General features: G+C 47.5%; 1 protein-coding gene across 2 annotated transcripts in view; it reads left to right on the forward strand.

Moving 5' to 3' along the window:
- LOC122445082 (myosin-13) overlaps positions 1–7,073 on the forward strand; it is a 45,294-nt gene extending 38,221 nt beyond the window's left edge. For both annotated transcript variants that reach the window (XM_043474080.1, XM_043474078.1), the window contains 5 exons: positions 1,935–2,060; positions 2,336–2,506; positions 5,000–5,104; positions 5,202–5,297; positions 6,891–7,073. In XM_043474080.1, coding sequence (XP_043330015.1) covers positions 1,935–2,060; positions 2,336–2,506; positions 5,000–5,104; positions 5,202–5,297; positions 6,891–7,058 — 666 coding nt within the window. In that variant the 3' untranslated portion in view covers positions 7,059–7,073. The remainder of the gene's footprint in view (positions 1–1,934; positions 2,061–2,335; positions 2,507–4,999; positions 5,105–5,201; positions 5,298–6,890) is intronic.
- Positions 7,074–19,839: the final 12,766 nt, after the last annotated feature.

Here is a 19,839-nt window from a genome sequence, read left to right on the forward strand (position 1 = left end):
AATGGAGTTCCCACCGCTCCTCCCAGGCTAGTGGTCAAGACCAACTTTCATAAGGCTTAGTTCTTGGGATAACATTGCCTCTAGATGGAAGATGGCTGAGCTTTCTTTTATCCAAAGATAAAGAAGGACAAATTATTGCATAAAGGGGCTGGAGAAGGCTGCACAGATGCAGTAACAATTAAGCTGCAAGCTTAGATAATTAGGGCTTCCGTGTGGCTCAGACAGTAAAATATCTGCCTGCAATGCAGGAGACCTGGGTTCGATCCTTCGGTCAGGAAGATCCCCCGGAGGAGGGAATAGCAACCCACTCCAGTATTCTTGCTTGGAGAATTCAACAGACACAGGAGCCTGGTGGGCTACAGTTCATGGGATTACAAACAGTCGGACATGACTGAGCAACTAACACTTACACACACTTAGATAACTAGGATCGTCTTTTGAAATAATTATTTTTAAGAAAGTTACAAAATTCCTTGTTTTATTTATTTATTTTTGTCCATACCACATGGCATGTGGGTTCTTAGTTCCCCAAGAAAGTGAAAGTGAAAGTCGCTCGGTTGTGTCTGACTCTTTGCCACCCAATGGACTATGCAGTCCATGGAATTCTCCAGGCCCGAATACCAGAGTGGGTAGCCGTTCCCTTCTCCAGTGGATCTTCCCAACCCAGGGATGGAACCAGGTCTCACACATGGCAGGCAGATTCTTTACCAGTTGAGCCATCAGGGAAGCCCCAAGCAGGGATCAAACCCTTGCCCCCTACAGTGGAAGCTCGAAGCCCTAATCATTGGACCATCAGGGAATTCCAAAAAAAAATTCCTTGCTTTGAAAACTAGAGAATACAAGCCAAAAAACAGAAAAATACCAACCATATTGTTAGCACTTGGGGATCTTTTATTCTAGACTCTTGTTTCTATACATAAATATGATTTTTTTTTGGTAAATGTCATCAATCCTTTTGCAACTTTTTTTCATTTAACAATGTCATAAGCACATTTCTATATTTTAAAATAATTTTCTATGATACTTTTTTTTTAATGGCAGAAAAGTAGTCTATTTTAGTTGTGTATTATGACACTTTTATATAATCAGTCTTCTATGGTTTGGTATTTTTAGATTGCTCTCAATAAAAATTTTTATGATTAGAAGATTGCTATGCCAAACTTCTTCATATACATCCATGATTACTATTTCCTTAATATTCCTAGAAGTAAATAAACTCCTGGAAGCCCAATTTCATGGTCAAAACAGTAAAAGCATTTATATGCTATAAATTGCTCTTTAACAAAGTTGTCCCAATTTTTATTCCCATTGGGAAAATATGTGAGAGTGCTTAGTTATTATTTGTTTTAATCTTCACTAATGTTTATGGTTGAAAATGCCTCACTTTAAAATTTCATATTTCTTTGATTACTAATGAGGTAGAACATTTTGTCATATTTGTGGGTTATTTGTATTTCGTCTGATGTGTCTTAGCTATTTGTACTTTTGCCCTTTTTTCTTAATGGTTTATCTTATTTACATATTAAGGAAGGAATTTTTTTTAGCAATGCACACTGCAAATGCTTTCTCATTTGTCATCACATTTACAACTCTATGTATAATGTTTGGATCATCGGAATTATTTTTCATTTCATATAGTGAAATCAACCATTTCCTTGTTCCAACACCATTAATTAAATAATCTATCCTTCCTCAAATATTTGAAAACCTACCTTCATTGTATTCAGTTCTTTTACCAACACTTCTTGAATCTGATTTGGGACTTTCCGTCTGATCAAGAATGAGAGTCTTTTTAAATATTTTTCACCCTCATGAAAAATAAGAACCGGAATATCCTCAACATTAGACTTCCTTCCCCACCCAGCTCTCTCCCTTCCAATCACTGTAAGTGTCCATATGTAGCCTGAACTTCTGGTATCTAATTTTTCTTGTAGAACACGAGCCTGATAAATACCAAGAAAAAACTGGAAGCTGACATAGCCCAATGCCAGGCAGAGGTGGAAAACTCTATCCAGGAGTCCAAAAATGCGGAGGAGAAGGCCAAGAAAGCCATCACAGATGTGAGCTCCATTCTTTCCTCTCAGAGATGCTGTCTGGAGATAAGAAAGGGGCTTCTAAGCCAGGGCCTGGCGAGTAGGTCTCCTCTCCTCAGCCCTGCAGTCAGTCAATGGTTTCCTGGAGAGATGGAGGAGATGGGAGGCTCAGCAGAGGCAAAGTGGGAGGGGAGCTGAGGGAGGGAGGAGAGCAGCTCGCCCAGAACCAGCCTCGCAGCATCCTCTGTGTGCCCGGGGAGGAGGGCGGGGGGCCCACAGACGCTTCCTGTGAACTTAACCAGGCGGCCATGATGGCCGAGGAGCTGAAGAAGGAGCAGGACACCAGCGCCCACCTGGAGCGGATGAAGAAGAACCTGGAGCAGACAGTGAAAGACCTGCAGCACCGCCTGGACGAGGCTGAGCAGCTGGCCCTGAAGGGGGGGAAGAAGCAGATCCAGAAGCTGGAGAATCGGGTAGGGTGGCCAGAGTGGACTCTCATTCCCAGAGTGACAGAGGTTCGGCTGCCTCTGGCAGAACCATAGTCCCGAAACTTAGGTGGCGGGGAAGTGGGCACTGAGTCAACTGCAGGTGCAGTTTGAGGACCACATGTGAAACTCCCTGTGAGCCAGATGTCCCCCCAACTCCTCCCCCTCTGGTCCCTACACCCCAAGACATATACAGACCCACTTCAGAAAGGGTATCCCTCAATACTTACAGTGTAACAACATATCACATGTTCTCATTCTATCTTTATTTAGATTCAGATCTATATAACTGGGGGTGGGGGAAACATACTTTGCAGCCATAAGGTTATACATTTGGGTGTAATTCATCAGGCTGCACTTTGATAAGGGGCTTCTCTGGCTGCTCAGTGGTAAAGAATCCACCTGCCAGTGCAGGAGACTCAGATTCAATCCCTGGGTTGGGAAGATCCCCTGGAGAAGGAAATGGCAACCCACTCCAGTATTCTTGCCTGGAGAACCCCATGGACAGAGGAGCCTGGCAGACTACAGTCCATGGGGTCGCCAAGAGTTGGACATGATTTGGTGACTAAACAACAATAAGCACTTTCATAAACAACGGCCCATCCTACGTAAAATCTGCTGCTTTGTCTTCCATTCCCACGTCTCATTCCCTTCCTGGATTTCCTAAGGTCAATTTCCGACTGTCAAAATACAACTTGCGATTCTGGTGTCTTTCTCACTCCATCCAAAATGCAGGGCGATTGGCGCTTCCCCCAAGCTAACTCTCCAGCAACTTGCAATCCACACACAGAACAATCCTGCTTTTCTTGATCTGGGAGCATATTTTGTAGTTTTCGGTTTCTTTCCTGATGATTCCCTTTGTTTCCTGTACCCTTTGCTTTTCCCTTTCGAACTGAGATGGTTCATTTTATTTGCTTTTTAAACCGGGCTGCATTACCTGTTGGCAGTTTGGAGGAGGGCTTGGAGAAGGATGTGAAACTGTCTCTGTTGTCCTCAAGAGAAGGGACATGAAAGAGGCTGACAGAATGAAGAGGCGGCGAAGAGAAGGAAACCACTTCTCCCACAGGAAAGACCCAAACGCATTCTTGATGCCAGCCTCCCAAAGATGTGGTCACTACACTTGTACACTTTAAATGTGAAGCCATTTTTTTAGCTAAAAACTACAAGGCCACAGACACACGAGTAACAAAAGTAAACACCAGGGAACTTAGAGCTCCCTGCTCCCCCGCCAGAATTCTTGAAATGCTTATTTTTAATTATTCCCACTCCTCTTCTATTAAAACAGACTTGTGGCCTTCCCATGGACCCCTCCCTGGTGGGAGGAATTAGATCCCATGCCACCCTCCCCTGGTTCTTTGATTCTGGGCTGGCAGGAAACCCTCTACAAGCCTCCCCAGGGCATGGTAAGGCACCTGGCCTGTCCTCCAATCCAGTGCTGCCCAGTTACTCAGCTCCATGAACCTTATAGCAGCCCAGAGGGAATTCCTATAGAAGCAAATGTTTTCTAGAACCTGATGGGAGACAGCTTCCCAGGGCGGGTCTTTTCTTTTCCAGTGTTCAGAGTTGCCGGTTTCACAGGTGGATTTCGAGGTTGACTCGAGGAGCCTGCAGGCCCAGAACTGCCCTCTCTATGGCCACTGGGATTCCCAGGGATTGGCTGCCACCGCCACCAATCCAGTGGAACCCCTCTGGATTGAGGAATCAGGCCACAAGCGGTGACCTGCATTCTCAGTGGCTACACTACTCCCTCACAGCTTCAGGAAAGGCAGACACAGCTATGAAATCGATCATACCTGTGTAGTGCTATATCATCAAAAGATACTTTCATAGACTTTGTCTCATTTGATCCCCACATTCGAGATAGGTTGGCAGGAATTATCTCTATTCTGAATACACAGAAATTCAAGAATTTCCCTAGCAGTCCAATGGTTAGGACTCCACACTTCCAATGCAAGGGCCATGCATTCAATCTTTGATTGGGGAACAAAGATCCCACAGGTCATGCAGTACAGCCAAAAAATTTTTTTAAATAAATAAATAAGTAGAAACTCATTTGAGTTTCTACTCAGTGACGACAACTGACCTGCTCTGGATTCATCAGCTGGACCTGGGGCTTAAACACACCTTCGATTCTCCCTGGCCCACTGCCTTCCTCAATCAGGAATCCAGGCCCACATGATAGCCCTCACCCAGCTGCATAGCCCCCGAGGAAGGGGGCATCTTTTGCAAAGCTCCATCCACTAGCCAAGCCACCTGCACCTGGGGCTGCTTCTGCCCAAAGAAGGCATCTTGCCATTTGTACAAAGCCACAGCATGGACTAGTGGCGGCCTTGAGAATAAAATGTGTTCTGAGCCTGAGAAGACAGCTTTGCAAAAATAAACTTAGAGGATCTTGAGTTCACCCTAAAAACAACCAGCACACGAGTGGTGGGAAAGGCCTGGGAAATGTGGCCTGACCCCTGTGCTCTCTTCTGGGTGCAGGTAAGGGAGTTAGAAAGCGAGCTGGATGCTGAGCAGAAGAGGGGGGCCGAGGCTCTGAAGGGTGCCCACAGATATGAGCGAAAGGTCAAGGAGATGACTTACCAGGTAGGCAGTGACTCTCCTGAAACCCCAGCGGGCGCCCCCTGGATCCCACCCGCAGATGCAGCGGAGAATGGGTCTGGCATGGACCCTGTGTTTGCAGGCAGAGGAGGACCGCAAGAACATCCTCAGGCTCCAGGACTTGGTGGACAAGCTGCAGGCCAAAGTGAAGGCTTACAAGAGGCAGGCGGAGGAGGCTGTGAGTATGGGGTCCATCCTGGTCCATAGGGTCCACGGCAGCTGAGGCCTGCGTTTTCATTTGCAGGCTATAAACACGAGCTCAGGAAGCCTGCCCTCTCCCTCCCCTATTCTCCTCTCCCTCCCGCATTCTCCTCCTCTTCTCCCTATTCTCCTCCCCCTCCCCCAGGCACCACCAGTCCTGGCCCATACCCCTCCATCCCTCCACTCTGCCTCGACCCACCTGGCTTTATCCCACCCACCCTGACTCACTCAGAACTCCCTGTCCCTGTGAGCTGACCTCAAATACCTGGTCTTAATTCATGTCATCCCATCTTACCCCTGGCCCTGGCCCCCACCACCTCCATCCTTCCTCGGCCTCCCTAACTCCCACTCCCCAGTTCATGCTTTTGGATCTACTCTTGAACAAACAGTGGAACCAACAGAGAGGAAATGGTTTGGGCTGAATGAGAACTTCCCAAATACCTTCTGGGGACCCTAGGTCTGAAGGACTTTAATAGCAGGAAGCTGGGGTGGCAGGGAGGAAATGGGTGGAGTCTTTTTCTTTGATAGATGAGAAATCCTTTAGGAAACTCTGGGTTCCACAAAGTTGGAGGGTTGCTTTATTTCAAGGATTTCTCAGATATTGCAGGTAACGTGGGATGGACCTCATAGTGGAAGAGATGTTCTGAGTTGCAGCATTTCTCACCCTTGATGGAACGTGGCATCTCTTTTTTGTAAACAGAGCATCTCATAGGACTTGCATCCTGAGAGACAAAATCTGGGGGAGCCTGCTCCAGATAAATGATTGAATATGAGGCTTCTCTCCCTGCCCTTTGTCCGCCCTGTTCAAGAGGCTGGGGCTTCTGTCCTGACCTCTGGGAAGCAGCTCTGGACTGGTTAAATGGGGGAGGATTAGCACAGCTGCAGCAGGACTAGCCAGGGCCCAGCAGGCCACCTTCATTAGAAACCCTTGGATGGTCCTCAACCAGACCCAGCCTGGCCATGGGCAGACGGCATTGGGAGCAGGCAAGGGGCAGGGGGCATGGACCATGGGTCTCTGACACCTCCATGTGCCTTGGGAGACTTAGTTTCCTCTAAGAGCTCTGAGGGATGGAGATGGCATAGAGGAGGGGCACAGGGGAACAGGCAAGCATCCTAGGGGCAAAGTGACGTGTTAGTCACTCGGTCATGTCTAGCTCTGCAATCCCACAGACTGTAGCCCGCTAGGCTCCTCTGTCCATGGGATTCTCCAGGCAACAATACTGGAGTGAGCTGCCATTCCCTTCTCCAGGGTATCTTCCCCACCCAGGGATTGAGCCTGGGTCTCCTGCATTGCAGGCAGATTCTTTATCATCTGATCCATCGGGGAAGCCCAGGAAGCCCTGTCCTGGGGGCAGTGGACCTCCCAGTTGACTGGGCGGTGCACATGGTCAGGAGCCGGGGGCATTGTCCTCACTGCTGGAGAGCTTAGCTCTCCCTCCTCTGACCTCAGGGAATTGGGGCCCAAGCTCTCCTGGTTCCCCAGTTCCCACAGAGGCCGTCAGGGACCCAGGGCCTCAGAGCCAGAGGGAGGGACTTCCTCAGCCTCCTGCCCCCTCGGCCTTCCCTTCAGGAGGAGCAGGCCAACACTCAGCTGTCCAGATGCCGGAGGGTCCAGCACGAGCTGGAGGAGGCTGAGGAACGCGCCGACATCGCCGAGTCCCAGGTCAACAAGCTGCGGGCCAAGAGCCGAGATGTGGGAGCCCAGGTGAGAGCAGACTCCCCGCTCCAGACACCCTGAGACTCAGGACCAGGCGGCAGCCGCAGGGCTCAGAGCGCGCTTGTCAGTGTCCCTCCCGGCTGCCGGCCATGCCTTCACTGAGGGACTGCTTTAGCCAGGTCCCCGGGGGCTCCAGGCTCACAGGAGCAGTGAGGGGCCAGGAGCCAGGAGCCCTACTATCCCTGCTCCTCCCTCCCTGTTGCAAAAGGCGGTGTCCAAGAAGTCCCTGCTTTTGGGGGGATTCGCCCCAACTCCAGGGGCTCGACTGGTTTGCTTTTACAATATACAAAGGGAGACAAAGCCACATCTTAATGTTCTTCTGAGACTCCAGCCTCTCCAGTTGCCCCACTTGAACACGAGGCCCGGCCTCACCTTTGCTTTGACTCATTTCCTGACTCATTTCCTGTGTACGATTCTTTTTCTCCCCCAGAAGATGGAAGAATGAGCCCCTCCCGATACCTGTTGCCATGGGACATCTTGGGAGAGTAGAGGGAAGGTGTCCTGAGAAATAAATTCTCCTGGCAACTCAGATCTCCGGCTCCGCTATGTTTATTATCGCTGTCCGTTCTTCCTCCGTGGGGTGGTTCTCAGATTCTTGCCAGGTCTATTGTATAAACCATAAAGAAAGAGATGTGAAAGTGGACCCTCCTGGCCCTGAGTAGGAAAGGAGGAAAATCAACTCACTGCAAGATAGACCACCAGCTCCCCAGCAGTTAAAAATAACTTTCAGATACCTGTGGGCCATTTTCTACTAGGAATTCATTACTTTTTCCAGCTCAGTTCCCCTGAATTTACAGACAGGGAAACTGGACCCAGATGGATTAAGCACTCTGTAGTTATCCAGATTGGAGGAGCCCAGACCTCCAAGATCCCAGACCCCCCAGGCTAGACCTGCCCCCCCCCCGCCCCCCGACGACCCCAGGGCTCTTTTCCCCAAGCACCTCTGCTTTTCCATTCCATCTCTCCTGGGGCGGTGTCTCCACTCCTCTCACACCACCCAAGCTCCCAGAACATCTTCAGAGGTAGTAGACGTTCCTGAACACAGGATTCATTCCTAGGAGGACAGTTCCTTTGGGAAGGACTGCCCATAAGCTGGTCTGCCAGCCCTGCTTGTTCCTCCTTCCCATTTTCCTCCACATGCACGGATCCTCTTACGGTGCTCTGACCAAGGATGAAGAGTGTGGCTAGTCTTATGGTCGCTCCCAAAGCCCCCTGACTCTGATTAAGTTGGATTTCTTGCCCTGAAAGGATAGAAATGGAGCAGCATGAACAAGGACAGGATCAGGAGCCAAGACTAAACCTGAGCCTCAGATTGAGCACTTAGTAGCAACAGCTGCGTGGCCTGGGTTGGCCATGTACTTTCTCTGAACCTGAGTTGCTCAATGGTCAGACTGAACTGTGTGGCCAGGGGCATGGACTTTGGGTTCCATCAAACCTGGATGGAATCCCAATATTATCACATACCAACTGTGTGGCCTTAAGCAACTTAAGACTAACTCCTTGGGCCTCATTTTCCTTATTCTGTAAGGCAGAGATAACAATAAAAATCATAGCTTCTCTGGGACAGATGGAGGGTTGGGGTGATGGCAAGGGGTGCAGGGTTTCTGGCTTACTATGTACCAGGCACTACAACGCACTCTCCTCTAACATCTTAGACAGTCCCTTCTCTCTGGCCTCTAGATCCCTCTTTGCATCTCATCACCAGCTCACCCCTCATGCCTTTGACACAGGGATTGGCAGCAGTGGTGGTGGCAGGAAATGATTCTGAGGTCAGGTGACCTCAGATGTCTGACATCACCATCCCCACCATCATCATCACCATCCTCAATATCATTATCACCATCACCACCATCACTGTCCTCACCATCATCATCACCATCATCTTCACCATCTTCACCATCACCATCATCCCCACCATCCTCACCATCACCATCCTCACCATCACCATCATCATCCTCACCACCCTCACCATCATCCTCACCATCATCATCAGTATCATCACCATCCTTGGCACCATAATGCCTAAACTTAAGGACTGAAAAGGTCCATAAAAAATTATCTACTTCAATCTTCTCAATACCATACACAAGGAAACTGAGGCCATTCTCAAAGTCCCCAGACACCAGATCGTAGTCCTACACTCCTGCCACCCCACTGCACCACCCTCCCAATTAGAATGATAATACAATTTCAACTCTGCAGAACTATTCTGTAAGATGCTGAGGATCCATGTGCCCCATTTTCGTCTTTTCCACAAGGGTCTCCCAACAATCCTGTCGGGAGGTCAGGCAGGTACTAACACCCCCATTTTCTAGCAGATGGGCTGTGGCTTTTCTGATGTTGAGAAGGAGCTGAGCTGGAAGCCCTTCAGACTCACCATACAGCAGAGTCTCACACGGCGGCCTTTCCCTGTGTGTGTTGAAAGCCCTGGGGCTGACCTTCTGGGTCCCAGTCCCACCCTACCACTCACAGCTGTGCGATTTGGAACAAGTTACTTCATGACTTTGAGCCTTTGATGCCACGTGTAAAATGGGATGTAACGATGTGCTTTAGAGGGTTATTCCGAGAAGTAACTAAGAATGTGCAAGAAATGCCCTTGGTCTGGAGCCAGACACATAGTTTATACTCTGGTAATGTGTCATCACAGTGGTCAGGGGTGACACATGACCTCAGAGGGCAGGTGGAATGTAAGACAGGTTCAGAGGGGGCTGGGGTTTGGCTGTGTCTCCATGGGGATTCCTCTGGTTTAAGGAGCTAACATACCATGCTCTTGAGGGGCATCAAAAAAATTTCCTGTGGAATCACTTCTTTCTGACATTCCAAGAAAAGCAGATATGAATTCCATCTGCTCCAACACTCCCCAGTTCACCTGGAGCTGCCTGGCATCTCTGCATTCGCCCCACCCTGGTTCCCCAGATCTCTAGCACGTCACACTTTCCAGAAGGCCTTGGGAAAGTCAGGGAGTGTCTCTGAGCCTCAACGTGGAGCAGGAAGTCCTGGAATTTCCTACATCAGGACAGAACTGTTGAAAGATTCACACCTGATGCATGTAAGAGATTTTCCTAGCAACTACCCAAATTGGAGATGTTTTACTAACAAGAATGATAATAATAATGATATTGTTGGCTGCTGCTGCTGCTGCTGTTGTTAGTTTAAAACCTAGCCACCAAACCTGGGCTTCAAGTTCTGGGGGGCCTTGGACAACAGAGCCTACCCTGACCTACTGGCCTCTTCAAAACAGAGCTTTGCTGCCACCTCCTGGCGGTGGAAAGATAGGCTTTTCATTATACAAATGACCCAGAGATCTAGTCTCGACATTAGACATTCAGAGTCAGAGGTGTCCTTGGGAAACAGGATCATCCCATCCAGGGATGGGTGTCTCTGAGATGAAGGTGGCCTGTGGAGGTTCCAAAGGTAAGTCTGTTGGTCCTTCTCCTAGGCCCCAGACAAAGGGAACACCCAGGTCCACAGTGAGATACTCAGGTCAAGACCTTTGCCATCTGACCCTTCAGACCCCTCCCACTTTTCTCCTGTCCCAAAAGAGGTCAAAGAAACAATGCTTTTCCTTGCCCTCTGGACTTTGGGTGGGTCCAGCCAACAGGGAGCTGAGACAGAAAAGCAGAGAGAAGAACATGAAGAGGGCATTTATTCCCTGCATCCTCCCTGTAGGCAAAGGCCCCACTCTACCTGGTAGCCCACTCCCTAGCCTGCTCTGTCGCCATCTTCAGTGACCAGTCCCCTCCCCCTGTTTGCACCTGGAGCACTGCCTCATCCCCGTGGCCTCCCTGAACCTGCCTACATCTCCGGGCAGAGTCTCTTCCTCAACACCCCACACGATATGCTGATCTGGGTGTGGCATCTGCTTCCAGCCAGAGCCCAGCTGGCACATGCCCCGCCCTGCTCCACAGCCCTTCTATGCGGTGGGGTCAGCTGACCACACAAAGCACTGCTTCACTGCGCTGTGTGTACCTCTCCAGGTCATAAATCCCATTCCGATTGCTAATGATCCATTCAGTTTCATTGCACACTTCAACTTTGGCACAGGCCTCCTGCCAGATCAAGCTTTTAGGGGCTCATCCAGGTCCCTCTTTTCATTTAAACCTGGGCTCACACCAATAGCTCTTGAACCCAGGAAGACGCAGTCGTTTCCTGCTGAGATCTAAGTGGCATCAGTGGTATCCTGGAAACAGCTTGCACCAGCTCACAAGAGCCAGTTATGAAACTTTTAGGAATTTTGTGAGCCAGTTCTTAAAATTTAAATTTTATAATTTACTTATTATTAAACTTAAATTTTATAATTTTACAATGAGATAAATTACAGCTCTTCCTCAACTTTCATCATAAATTGGAAATACCGTTTATTTAGAAATGCAGTTAATACATCAAACCTACCAAACCATTATCATTTAGTTCAGCCTACCTTGAATGTGCTCAGAACACTTACATTAGTCTACAGCTAGGCAAAATCATCTAACACCGAGCCCATTTGAGAGTAAAGTGTTGGCTATCTCATGTAATGTATTGAATACGCTACCGAAAGTGAAAAACAGAATGACTGTCTGGGTGCAGAAAGGCTGTAAGTATATCAGTTGTTTCCCCTCATGACTGCATTGCTGACGGGAGCTGTGGCTGGCTGCCCTGCCCAGCATCAACAGAGGATCAGACTGCATATCTCTAGGCCAGGGAAAAGATCCAAATGCAAAATTCAAAGCACAGTTTCTACTAAATGCATATTGCTTTTCTAAAGTTGAAAAATTGTGAATCGAACCATCGAAAGCCCAGGAGTATCTGTATATTAAAAAAAAAAAAAAGGTAATAAAAAATCAACATGGAGACTTCCCTGGCAGTCCAGTGGTTATGACTCTGTGCTTCCAATGTAGGAGGCGTGAGTTTGATCCCTGGTAGGGGAACTAAGATCCTGCATGAAGCTCAGTGTAGCCAAAAAAAAAATTAAAAATCAATACATAATACTGCAAAAGATTGAAGGAGGAAAGGATGGCAGAGGATGAAATGCCCATCACTGACTCAATGGGCATGAATATGAGCAAACTCCAGGAGATAGTGAAGGACAGGGAAGCCTGGTATGGTGCAGTCCATGAGGTTGCAGAGTCGGACACGACTTAGCACCTGAACAACAACATAACTATTGCATTTTATTACGATCTGTGATTTACAACTAATAAATCTGCATAATGGACATACTCTCCAGTGGTTTGCTACTTACATCTCTTTCTATCTCCACATTTAGGGACATCATGGGGGATTCCAAAACTGGCCGAGGTGGAAATATTTACACCATAGAAACTGGCAAACACTTTAGTGCAGGGCTTTTTATCTCTTTGCTTGTTAAAGTTACCAGCACACCACTATGTGGAACCAATGAACCCAAGTAAAGACAAAGCTGGAATTTGTATATAGAGATACTGGAGGATGTAGTGGGTGGGCCAAGCCCACCCTCTGTGTTTCCACCAGTCCTACCAGGCCAGCTGATTCAAGGCAGCAGATTGAGAGAATTTCTCAAAGCCAAGAATTTCCTCCTTCAGAGAATGGGAAGGTGGGGAAGACAGGAAGGAAATGTGGGCCAGGCCATCCTAGTCCCAATTCCACAGCTATACCCTGGGTGTAGGAACTCATTCATCTGTGACAGAGTCAGCTTCAATGTTTAGGCAAGAAGGAAGATTTACTGGTTCACCTAAATGAACATTTCAAGGGTAGTCAATCTTCAGGCTGACTGGGCCCACAGAAGTGTCATTGGATCTAGGATTTCAGACAGTTTCTTATTTTTCTCTTTCTTTCCCTCTCTCCATTCTGCTTTCCTCAAAATTAACTTTATTCCCCGGAAGCCTGCTCCTTTGTGATTACAACATGGCCAGGGTTGTATCCTGTATCTTCCCATCTTATGCTAGTGGCCTAGGAGCATCTTTTTTTCCAGGAGTTCCTGCAAAAGCCGAAGGGCTGGGCTTCCCTGCTGGCTCAGTGGTAAAGAATCTGCCTACCAATGCAAGAGCCACGGGTTCGATCCCTGCTCCGGAAGATCCGACATGCCTTGGAGCAACTAAACCCATGTGCCACAGCCATTGAGCCTGTGCTCTAGAGCCTGGGAGCTGAAACTAGTGAGCCCACATGCCACAACTACTGAAGCCCTTGTACCCTAGAGCCTGTGCTCCACGACAAGAGAAGCCACTGCAATGAGAAGCCAGTGCCCCGCGACTAGAGAATAGCGCCTGCTCACTGAAGCTAGAGAAAAAGCCAGCACAGCAACTAGGACACAGCACAGACAAAAAATAAAAATAAAAACAAATAAATAAATATATATTTTTTAAGCTGAAGGGCTGGTTCTCATTGGCCTGGATGGTCAGGCCTGACATCAGGAGATGGCAGGAGGATGGAGGGTTTTGACTGGTCAGTTCTAAGTCATGATGGTCCAGCTATACCCAAATCCAAAGTCAAGAGGGATGTCTCCTATTCCTCCTACGAGGTCAAGTTCCTACTCCCAGAAGAAGCAGTATAGATCACCTCAATTTGCTACTCATGACCAGGGCTCACAAGCAAGGGGCCATGGGCTTTGCTGAGTCTGATTTCGGTTTTAGAATTGGACTGCCTTCCCACACGGTCACTGTGAGGACAAATCCATACACAGCAGTCAACCCCCTGGCACAAAGCGGGCTTCTGAATGCCAGTTGGCATTTCCCTTTCTTCTTTGTTTGTCCCCACGAAAGAGGCACCATGGCCGACAAAAGGTTCTCCATCTCAGAGTCTAAACAGGAGATCTCTCTTGGACCCAGCCGGCACACAGACCCAGCAGACATCCCTCGTCCTTCAACACTCCTGCTAAGAGTGTAACTTCTCATAACATCACATCATTTCCTCCCCCGCCAGTGACCTGAATTCCACGGTGGGCCTCTCACCACTGTCAGGAGGAGGAAGAGACTGTAGCTCAGAGGCACTGCCCCGAGGCCAGGGGCTTCCTGTCCCATGAGTCAGGAGGGAGAGGTCTGAGTGGGGCCAGACAAAACATCTGGACCCCGATCAGGACCCGGCTGGGATCTGGACCAGGCTGGTGGCCCTGCCGGGGCGTAACTCCCAGAGAGCAAGCAGACGAGGCTTCCAGCCAACAGTGGACGGACGGATGGAGGGACTCTCACACACTGGGAGCTGTTATAAGCTTTGGGAGTAAGTTACAGTAATAAATAATAAGGCTTACAAGTGCCTTTCTCTCATCTCAGATCTCAACCACTCCACTGAGCGCCTCCCAACATTCGCCTGCCTCACGGCCCTCGACCGTTCCTCTCCGGGGCCCTTGGGTTTTCATAATCACCCACTTCCTGTTTCTCTCCATCACTAAACTGCCACCTCTTCAAGAGCCAGCACCCTCTTCATCATCTTAGAATCCTCCAGGGCAGGTGAGGCAGTCCACAGAGGTTGCCAGAATGGATCAATGTTCATAACAGCATTTTCATAACAATAAAATACTTGCAGGGCTTGTCAGAATTCTCTTATTGTCTTTATTAAGCTTGTTCTTTTATGGTATTCTCTGATAAAAGCTTTATTAGATGAATTTTCATTATACCTCAAAAAAAAAAAAAAATTGCAGGCCTTCCCTGGTGGTTCAGTGATGAAGAATCCACCTGCCAATGCAGGAACCATGGGTTTGAGCCCTGATCTGGAAAGATCTCACATGCCATAGAGCAACTAAGCCCGTATGCCACAGCCTGTGCTCTAGAGCCCAGGAACCACAACTACTGAAGCCCACACACCCTGGAGCCTGTGCTCTGCAACAAGAGAAGCCACCACAGGGAGCAGCCCAAACACTACAACTAGAGAGTAGCCCCCACTCACAACTGGAGAAAAAAGCCCGCACAGCAACGAAGACCCAGCACAGCCAAAAATTAATTAATTAATTAATTAATTTTAAAAAATCTTTTTACATGACTATTTTTAAAATTAAACAATCACAAATAACCTAAAATGCTTAGTAACTGAGGGCTATCTGAATACCTTATGTCATAGTTATAAGAGCAGCTGATGTTGACTGAGCACTCTTCATGCGCTAGCTGCTGTTTTAAGAACTTAACACGCAGCATCTCATTTAATATTCACAAAACTTCTCTCCTGTAGGCTCCTATTTTCTCGTTTTACAAGTGTGGCTCAGAGAGGTTAAGAATTTGCTTAATAACATAAATAAAAAAAAAAAAAAAAAAGAATTTGCTTAATGTCACACAGCCAGTGAATGGTAGGGCTCGAGCTTGCAGTCACCATGCTAGTCTAGGATTACTCGGAGGGTTATGTATCCTTTAAGAGAGAACAGCACAAACAACATTTGAATCCATCAAGATGCAGATATTAATGTACTTACTAAAAGAAGTTAAATGAAAGAAGTTTAAGTTAATATATACATGCCGATGACAGCCCTGTGTCAGACAAGCCTACAATCAGGATGATGAAATACAGTTTCTCATCTCTTTGAGGTTTCATTTCTCTATAAAGCTGTGCATAATTTTCTAAAGTTATCTTTAAACTTTAAGATAAGATTTATGCCCTGGGGGCTGGGCAAACTACTTCCTAATTTGATAGAAGAATCCTGGCTGAGATGTTAGGACTTGAGGCTGACTCAATTCTGCTCCTTCTCAGCAAACACATTTTACAGGGATCTTTCAAAACGAAGCCTTGACTGACGCCTGGTTTTGGGGGAGTCCTGAGAAATGGAGAAGGGGGCTTCAGGGTGGTGGGGATAGGGGATCCTTGTAAAGAGGGTCACAAAAGTGTCAACGTAGTCACAGAAGCTCCTGTGTCTTGGTGTGGTCAGAGAGTCCCCTGTCCCCAGCAAAAGGAAAGCCCCCCTGTTATCTCCTTGCGGCCCTTCAAGTGAACTCAGTGCTTCAAGGGCCGATGCAGACAGGAAAGCCCAGGTCACCAGTGTTGAATTGAGGTGACTCTGGAGGGCAGACAGGAGACCCTGGAGAGGGCAGGGGTCAGGAGGCTCACCAGGGCATCAGTCCAGGGGGGCAGATGGACACTGCACTTCCCGGCTCTAGTGCAACTTCCTTCCTCCAGCCTGAAGAGCTTCCCAGAAGCATGAGAGATCCAAAAATCCCCCCAGGCCTGGAGCCAACCTAGGAATGACTGAAGGAAATAACTTCCCTGGTGGCTCAGACAGTGAAGAATCTGCCTGCAATGCAGGGGACCCAGGTTGGATCCCTGGGTTGGGAAGATCTCCTGGAGAAGGGAATGGTTACCCACTCCAGTATTCTTGCCTGGAGAATTCCATGGACAGAGAAGCCTGGCAGGCTACAGTCCATGAAGTCACAGGAAGTCGGACATAACTGAATGACTAACACAAGGTGCTCTACACAAGATGTCAGGAGGACAGGAAGAGAAAAGAGGAGGCAGGGGCTGAGGGGTGGGGGTGGGGGGGATGGATGCCATCCACAGGTGCAGCCCGAATGGGGGTAGGAGTACGGGGGTGTGCAAACTGCTGCCTGAATAGCAGTTGGGGGAACTAGTCCTCTTTAGTCCAGAGAAGAAGCTCGGGGGATGGAAGCACAGTTGTCAGTTTCAAATATTTGCGTAGCTGCTCATGACAAAAGAGACAGAACATGCCGTAGTCCAGAGCCTTGTTACTCTGAAGTGTGATGCAGCAGCAGCAGCAGCCCCGGGCGTTTAGAAACACAGACTCCAGGCCCCTCCCAGACACAGCGAATTCAAACATGGCCCTGAACCTGAGCTCCAGGCCATCTGTGAGCACATCCAGTTCAAGAAGCACAGATCTGGAGTGATGCTATTCACACCGTGGTTCAGAGGCCAGTGCCCGTCTCTGGATGGCTTGTTAATGGTCTCCCGCAGATAAGTACAGACACTGAGAGTGTTTGGAAGCTTTTACAGCCATACGGTGCAGTGGTAAGGAATCTGCCGTGCATGAGACTCAAGAGATGCGGGTTCGATCCCTGGGTCAAGAAGATCCCCTGGATGAGAGCCTGGCACTCCACTCCAGTATTCTTGCCTGAAGAATCCCATGGACAGAGAAGGTTGGCGGGCTACAATCCATGGGGTCGCAAAGAGTTGGATGCAATTTAGTGACTAAACAACAACAGCAAACATCCTGGATTGGATTCTGGAACCAAAAAAGGACACTATTAGATCTAAATACAGTGTGGAGTTTAACTAGTAATGCACAATGTTGGTTTTAGTTTTGAGAAGTGTACCATGGTTATGTGAGACATAAACAGTAGGGAGAACTGGGGAACTCCCTGGCGGTCCAGTGGTTAGGATTTGGTGTTCTCCCTGCCAGGACCTGAGTTGGATCCTTGGTCAGGGAATTAAGATCCTGCAAGCCTTGTAGCATGGCCAAAAATAACAAAACAACTTTCAGTTCAGTTCAGTTCAGTTGCTCAGTCGTGTCCGACTCTTTGCGACCCCTTGAACCGCAGCACACCAGTCCTCCCCTGTCCATCACCAACTAGGGAAAACTGAACGAGGGGTGTACTGGAACTCTGTCCTATCTTTGCAACCTTTCTATATGTCTAAAATTAATCCAAAATTTAAAATTTATTTATAAAAATTTAAAAATCAACATGCAAAGATAAATTATACTTGTTTATTCCAGCACCGAACAGGTAGAAAATGATTTTTTTAATTACGCTGCTTATAATTGAATTTTTAAAAATCAATTTCCTAACAGTGAATAAAACACATACAAGACCTCTAGAGAAAATTACAGAACTATTAAATTTTAGATCCTTAAGAACTACTAAAAAAAATTTCATAAAACAAAGATACAGCATGTGAATTGATAGAAGATGTTACAAAATAAAGGCATGATTTCTTCTCAAATCTGTTTACAGACTCAGTACAATCCAGATCAAACATTTCTACAGTCCCCTATCTTCCTTCCCCCTCACACACCCTTTCCCTCTCTCCCTTTTTCTCTCTTTCTTTCTTTTGGCAAAAGTTAACAAGTTAATCCTACATTTTATAAGAAAATGCAAAAGATGAAGCATCATTAAAGCATTCTTGAAGAAGAAAAACAAGGTGGGAAGAAGGAGAGAGAAAAAAAGTTTTTTAAAAAAGAAAAACAAGATGGAAAGATTTGCTTGTATGTGTTCAGTCGCTCAGTTATGTCCAACTCTCTGTGGCACCATGCATTATAGCCAGCTAGGCTTGGCTAGCTGTCCATGGAGTTTTCCAGGCCCTGGAGTGGGTTGCCATTTCCTACTGCAAGGGATCTTCCCAACCCAAGGATCAAACCTGCATCTCTTTTATCTACCTGCATTGGCAGGTGGATTATTTACCACTAGCACCACCTGGGAAGCCCCTAAGATTTGCTTGCTATACCGAAAAGAATCTCTGGGGCGTAGAAAAGGATGGATTAGTGTTTTCTATCTATTCATTCTATTAATTTTTGAGAGCTTGGTATTGAAACTCCAGTTTAAAATCTTAATTTAGCTACTTAAAAATAACTAATATAGAGTAGAACTATATTTAACTTTGTTTGTATTTTCCAAGTCTCCTGTAAATGTTAATATCATACTTTCATAATTCAAAAAATTTAAAAAAATAAAAAGAAAAAGGTGGACTATTTTCAAAAAGAATCAATTTACTTTTAGCAAATACTATGCTACAGAAAATAGCTTAAGATTTGAGGACTCTTCTGTGCCAGGTGCTATTCTAAGCTTTTTTTGTATATATGCTCATTTAATACCCACAATAGTTCAAACAGGTGATTACTGTCCTTACCCCAGGTACCATCTGGCTACCAACACAGTTCCAAGAGATCTGGACACACATGGAGCTGCCCATCTGAGTACATCTGCCCAACTCACATTATCTCCAGCGGTGAACCCACAGGTACCACCTGGGACCTCTAGAAAAAGACTTGTTTCAGCCTCCAACCAGCCCCAGGTACTTACTCACAAAGCTCCTGAAAGTGTTAGGAGGAAGAGGGGGAAGGGGTACTAGGGTGCCAGAAAAACTTCCCAGAGAACTAAGATTCCTACTGATGCCAAGAACTAACTGGGAATTCCCAGAATGTTTCCTTTTGTTTTTTCCTCTTTAGCCTCTGTGCCCTTCACAGGACCCCTGGCATCTAATAAAAGCTGCCACAATTCTGTTTTCAAATGTTATGCAAATCACCCTCCCCCAGGGTCAAGGAGAAACTTAAGCAGAGAGCCAGAAAAAGAGGTGAGGGCTGCCCTGGTAGGGCTGTCTATTAATAGAAGGCCGTGTGGTGGGGGCAGGGGCCCCAGAACAATCACAATGTCTCCTTAAGACAGTACAACCTTGGGTGGCGGGGGGAAGCTGAAGTTCAGATCGTTCGGCTCCTATCATCAGCTATCAGAACTTCTGGGGAGGACTGTTGACCGGGCTTGTGTGTGTTTCCAGGCTGGCTTCCCGGCTGTTCTAAAGCCGAGGTCACACCACCCTGGAAGGCTTCATCACCACTGCCTACTGCTCTGGGCAGAGCAGAGAAGTAACAGCTAAGGGGTCTGGGACCTCATTTAAAGTTTCTCTTTAGACTTCACCTTGGACTGAAAAATGCTGGTTGCCCTTGAAGCTAAGGACCAAGGAGAAGTGGTATATTCCAAAAAGTATGTGCCTTTCCATTGCCAAACTCCCAAAGGCAATAAATAAAACAACAGCAACAATTTTTTATAGAGTGCCTACTAGGGGCTTTTCAGGTGGCGCAGTGGTAAAGAGTCCACCTGCCAAGGCAGGAGGGGTTCAGTTCCTGAGGTGGGAAGAGCCCCTGGAGAAGGAAGTGGCAACCAGCTCCAGTATTCTTGCCTATGAAATCCCACGGACAGAG

The sequence above is a fragment of the Cervus canadensis genome, chromosome 1 (genome assembly GCF_019320065.1).
Source record: "Cervus canadensis isolate Bull #8, Minnesota chromosome 1, ASM1932006v1, whole genome shotgun sequence".
Classification (NCBI taxonomy): domain Eukaryota; kingdom Metazoa; phylum Chordata; class Mammalia; order Artiodactyla; family Cervidae; genus Cervus; species Cervus canadensis.